Source organism: Uranotaenia lowii, chromosome 1, assembly GCF_029784155.1.
Source record: "Uranotaenia lowii strain MFRU-FL chromosome 1, ASM2978415v1, whole genome shotgun sequence".
NCBI lineage: Eukaryota > Metazoa > Arthropoda > Insecta > Diptera > Culicidae > Uranotaenia > Uranotaenia lowii.
This window is the reverse complement of record NC_073691.1, coordinates 15,145,664-15,151,686: the sequence shown is the minus strand read 5'-3', so window position 1 is coordinate 15,151,686 and position 6,023 is coordinate 15,145,664. Positions and strand designations below refer to the sequence as shown.

The 6,023-nt window shown below is 38.7% G+C and overlaps 1 protein-coding gene across 1 annotated transcript; it reads left to right on the top strand.

The window, feature by feature from the left end:
* The first annotated feature begins 211 nt into the window (after positions 1–211).
* Positions 212–2,074, top strand: LOC129757941 (uncharacterized). Its single transcript, XM_055755355.1, has one exon. It carries the CDS (start codon positions 212–214, stop codon positions 2,072–2,074), a length of 1,863 nt encoding a protein of 620 aa, XP_055611330.1.
* Positions 2,075–6,023: the final 3,949 nt, after the last annotated feature.

Genomic DNA, 6,023 nt, shown 5'->3' with positions numbered 1-6,023 from the left:
ATCAAAATGCAACATTTTTCCAGAAAACAGAGTTTTACAGCAATCTTTTAGTTTTTCCAAACTTACTTAATTACACATGGAGGGTAGTTAATTATATCGCGTGAATAATGTACCTTCGTGCCACACCTTGTTACCTCAAAACACTAAATACTTCACAGATTGTGTATTGAAAGCAATTTTCCGTGAGTCAGTTCACCCAAGCTCATCCAGGATGTTGTTAAAATTCGTTCTGCTAACCATCGGTATCGGAAGCGCCTCTATATCTCTACCGGAACAGGTCGACTTGTTACTATGCCAGGCTACGGCTGATATACTCGAAGAAAGCTTCACCGTCGACGTAAGAGTAATTCGCTTTTCGTTATATCTCACCAGCAGGTGGAACAGCTTCGTGTCCAGAGTTCTGGTTCGAGTGGATAATTTGGTTCCCGTACTCATCGATCGTATGGACAAAACACCTATGCCTCCGAAAGTACGTCACAACGTGATTTTGCTTGATTCTACCCTTGCATTCGAAATGTTCAGACGCTCCCTGAACAAACAAATCTACGACTTCACAGGATTCTACCTGATAGTAGTACTTCAACGAAGTACCCCCTGGATGCCAGCAAAAATCCTTAAACTCATGAGTGATCTGCTGATTTTCAATGTCCTTGTTGTGTACTGTGAACAGGACAACGTGTTGCTCTACACTTACTTCCCATTTGGCTCTCTCAACTCGACTAAACCTTACGTTTCTCTTTGGAACTTCTACCAGAGTGGAACTTTCAACGAAGCGAAGCCAAACTTCCCGTTCAAAGCTGGCAATCTGTTCACAACGTCCCTCAACGTGGCCCTATTCGACATCGAACCTTTCATGATGATTAGTTACGACGACGCGAATCGACCAGTTGACTTCAAAGGTATCGATGGTTATCTACTGAAGTGTTTGTCGACGTTGTTGAACTTCACCATCATTCCGCACATAGAACCCTTGCTTAAATGGGGAGAACTTCAAGAAAACGGAACCGCAACTGGAGCAACTGCACTGCTCCTCAATCGAACTGCCAATTTCACTTTGGGATTCTTCGGCTACAGTTACCAGAGGTTGCGATTCATGTCCACTACCTTTTCATACCACCAAACCTTCCTGGACATGGTCGTTTCTCCCGGTCTCGAATACGGTCGATTCGAGAAATTGCTTCTCCCGTTTCACAAGTGGCTTTGGATCAACTTTATTGCTGTGCTGTTGATAGGAATTATAACGATTATCATTCTCGGATCGTTTCCTGTATCCGTCAATAGCATCGTCTACGGTTCTTCCAACCAAACGCCGATGCTTAACTTTTTTCGAACGGCAATGGGCTTCGGAGTAACGCCCTTTCCAAAACAGAATATTGCTCGCACCCTTCTTATACTCTGGATCTTCTGTATGTTCATGCTTCGTACCGTCTATCAACAGATTATGTTTAAGAACCTGTACCGATCCCAGAACCGTAGCACTGTCGACAACTGGCCCCAGTTTGTAGCCGAAGATTATCGAATCTACGCTATTCCAAGAGAATTGTATCTATTCAATGGTATTCCCCAATATGTTAAGAAGCAGTTCACACTCATACACATCTCGGAGATAGACTCAACTCTACTGGCTATCCGCAGTGGCAACCTCCGAGGTGCTCGAGTAACTCTTCCGGAGCAGATCCATTACATGAATCAGAAGACGCTCCCGACGGGCAACCCAGAAATCTACCGGCTCTTTCGAGAACACCTCTATAGCTACTCTCTAGGTATTTTCTTCTGGAAAGATTCGCCCCTAGTTGAGCCTTTCGACTACCACATTCGAAACCTGGTGACACACGGTTTCATCGAGTGTTGGAAGGACTGGACCCTGGATCGGCACCTGGCCAAAGCGGTGCGCCGGCGAATGGCGAAGGCATCGGCCCGGCAGATGTCAACGGCGATGTTGAGCGGCGTATTCGGGCTGTACGCGATGGGTATGGTGTTGGCGATCGTCACCTTCGGGGTCGAACTGTTGCTGCATTCGTGGTGCGATCGTCATAGAACCAGCAGAGGAGGTCGTCGAGGTGCACGTGTTTGAAACGAGCTACTCTAACAACTTCACAAGTTTGATTGGTTTTTCTTATGGACGAAGAATTATATGGAACACAAATAAATGAGTTTACTAAACTATCTGACATTTGCGATTTTTTTTTTCAATAAATTTCCTAGCCTATTTCACTTTCAAGCTTAAGAAAGTCGAAGTTGAACAGACAAACTTGGGTTGGACACTATCTGTTGTCCGATCCACTTACCAATATCTGCTCTCTAAGTTACGAGTACCAAATAGTGAGTATAGAATAGCTAGAAGTAAGATTCGAGTAACGAATAGTGAGGAGCGAGTAGCGGATAGCTTGTGGTGATAGTGGAAAACGAGTAGCGAGCAGTGATGGTAAATTTCGCCCGTCACGCTTGACCCGACTAGTTTTGTTTCATCAAACGACTGGCATTGTTCTCAATTGACGGAGCCTCACTACTCGCATGATGGATAAAGCACGACAACAATCAACATTTCTCCATCGTCGACTGGCGAAGCTCCTACACATGAGGTGGTATGAAAAACCCCTAGCAATTGCTTTTGCTAAACTAAATCGAGCATTCGAGCAGTCGCAGAAAGCAATTGCTTCGGTTGATATGAATAAAGTTTTTTCTGACAGCTGTTTTCTCAGTCAGGAGCTTTTACTTTTAGAACAAGCTAGTTCGGTATGAATAAAGCCCAAATCTGAAGCAATCGCTCGAGAAATCTCCTAGCAATTACTTTATTTTCTAAGCATGCTTGGTAGCAGACTTTTCCAATAAACAAATTCTTCAACAACGTCATGAATTTATAAAATTAGCAATATTACACTTCAAAACAATTTAAAAAGGCATTTTCAACAAAGATAAAGAACAGTCGAAGTGATAACCCAACTTTTTTCATATTCCTGTTGTTGTATGAAATGATTCGTCTAAGATGAAACAAAACAAATCAATTAGTAAATATTTCAAATTAAAAAAATCCGGCTACAGTGGAAGAAGTCCCAATCGGCTTGAAGTTGGAAGAAAGTTGTAATAATTTTAAACATAATTCAGATCTCCCAAATTTATATGATTTTTTTATAATTCAAAGATTAAAAAAAACATCTAAGTTAAGATGCGCGCCTATTGCCTATTTTTTTATATATCGGATTATCCCGATCCGAAAACGTGTGGGAGAGCTTATGATAAATGTTAAAAAGCTAAGCCAATTTTTGTTTGACAATATTCAATTTTCTTTAAACATCAACATGCGAGCATGTATTGACTTAAATTTTTCCAATCGTTCTTACACCCACCACCCGCACCGTCGATTTCATGGCTATTTTAGCCGTACTTTTCAATTTTTTGATACTCTTCTTTCATTTTACTTTAGAAAATTTCAGATTCTGCTGGTTGGATAGCTCTTTTTTTCGAAGCAAAAGCTATGTTCTAAGACTTTAGTACACATCTGCTAAGCAAACGTTTATTCATACCAAACTAAGCAAATGCTTTGGGCTTTTGCTTTGCTTGATTTCGAGCAAAGTAAAAGCTACCGAAGCAATTGCTAAATCTTATTCATACCACTAATGGTCAAAATTTCTCCTGAGAGTGACTGGCAAATCTCTTCACACTTCGATCGGCTGCTGACGTCAGGTACAACTAATTGAACGACTTGCTGGCAGAGAGCAACAATAGCAATAAAAAACTGAAAACGAGCTTGCTGGCAGGAGCAACAATAATAATAAATGCTTTTCTTGTTCGTCTTCGGTCGTCTTCGGCTTGCTGGCAGGAGCAACAATAATAATAATCCCATCGCAGAGATTCGCTCTCTCTACAGTTAGTTTAATTTTAGGATAGCTTTAGTTTTTAGTTTAAATTTTTTTTTTTCACTACAGGATGTTCTTCTTTATAAAAATGCTTGATTGTGCTCAGCAAATTTAAGTCGAATAAATAAATTTTAGTGATTATTAAACTATAGGGCTCTTAAAGTTCATTATTGAACTGAACACCTAATTGAATGTATTAATCTATTATATAAAATTCTCTTGTAACGGTGTTTGTAGTACTACTTCTCCGAAACGGCCCAAACGATTCAAATGAAATTATTTTTAGAATATTCTGTGGGCATGCGAATCGGTTTATATCGAATAAAAACAACAAAAAGTCGCATAAATCGTCCGTCATCATTAAATTTGTAATAAATTGAATCAAATTAAAGTCATGGCCTTCAATTTTTCGAGATTTTTTTTCTTTTGGGCGCCGGGCAGTTTGTTTTTCGTCTCTATGGTCGAGACGTCGCGAACCAACGTCGGAAGAGGATAGTAACCATCGCATAGCATACTGATCAGTGGGAATATTTAGGCGCGTATTTCTCAACCAAGCAAATTTTCAATGCACGTGGTGGCGCTATGAAGCCTAGATGTGATATTTTTTCTTCTTGATTTATAGCTCATTTGTACAGCACATGTTAACGAATGATGCCTAGATGTGACCCGGATTGATATTTTGCCCATCGAATCAAAACCATGTGAACGATTTTAAGAAATTAAAACATTTTAAATTCGTGTTTATTGAATCAGCAATGGTTGTCTAAAAAACATGAATTTAATACTGATGCATATGAAAAAAAAGGTATGACTTTTTGCGGACGTTTGAAAAAAAAAGAAAGTGGGAAGATTTACGTACGATTGTATAATCCAATACCTACGACTAGAAAAAATTTTCGAAAATGTATAAATGTGCTTAACTGAAGATAAATCAAGCGCCTTTAAATTTACAGAACAACAACAAAATCCGTTGAAAATGAACAGACACATGAACTGAACAAGGCCGAATGCAAAGCATTTTTTTATTTTTTGCAACCGTATGTGAAAGTTATCAATAAAATAAGAAGAATTTTAAGCTAATAGAGTTAAAAGGTACACTAGAGCGAGTGCAAACGTTCAACATTTTCAAAAAATGTATACATTATTTCCTCATTTCATGGTTGGGCCCAATCTGACTAAACAAACTAAACTTTTCCTAAAATCATTCAGCGAAAAACTGTTTACAGGTTCACTCTATATTTACACAGAACTGAAGTACGTACTGAACATAAACGTGTGTTTTTGTTTAACATATTTTGGCTACATAGAAGAGACTTTAGATCAGCTTTTTTTGTTGAAAAGTTTTTTTTTGTGATTGATATATGTACCAGAAGCATTTTTTGATAGCAGGAGCCCTTGCCCCGATGTTTCTTTATTGAAAATTACAATTTATGATAAAAAAAACTTGAATGTTTTTTATGGTTTTGAGATGTATTTACATGAAAATTTTCAGAAAATAGAATGAACTCATGAAATCATCGTAGCTTTCACAGATTAGTTCTTTTCGATCTATTTAATTTTTTTAAACCTGCATTCCAATTAAATGTTATTGAATCTCAAAAACATTACATAATCTTAAATAAACTCGCAGATCACCTCCAACACTGTTCAGAAAACCCCAATGCTTCAGTTAGAATTTTAAAAACAATGGTTCAAATTTGCAGATATGTTCTTTAGGATAAAAAAGAAAATAAAAATGCTAAAAATCGGTTGAACAACAAACAATCTATTTAAAGATTGTATCACAGCTCCCGATAAACCATTTCGCGGTATTCGTTTTGGCGGTATGACATTTCGCGTATGAACCTATTTGGCGGTTTACGATTTGGCGGTTTGTAACACTTGGCGGTTTCTCATTTGGCATATGGCCCTTTTGGCGGTTTGCCTTTCAGCGGTTTGTAACATTACGCGGTCTCCCAATTTGCAAATAAGACTATTTGGCGGTATGGATAGTTGGCAACTGAGTCACTTCGCGGTCTGTTTCAAATGTTCAAAAGTCCGGCCTAGAAACATGGATCATAATTACGAGGATGTCCTAACGAGAATCCCTAGCTTTGGGTAAACCTAGAAACACGGGGTCTTCCTAGGTTTTCAGTAGACCTAGAAAAAATGAGGCCGTCTTAGAAA

What these genes read in the sequence shown, in the direction of transcription:
- LOC129757941 (XM_055755355.1), top strand. Translation starts at nt 212, where the DNA reads ATGTTGTTAAAATTCGTTCTGCTAACCATCGGTATCGGAAGCGCCTCT.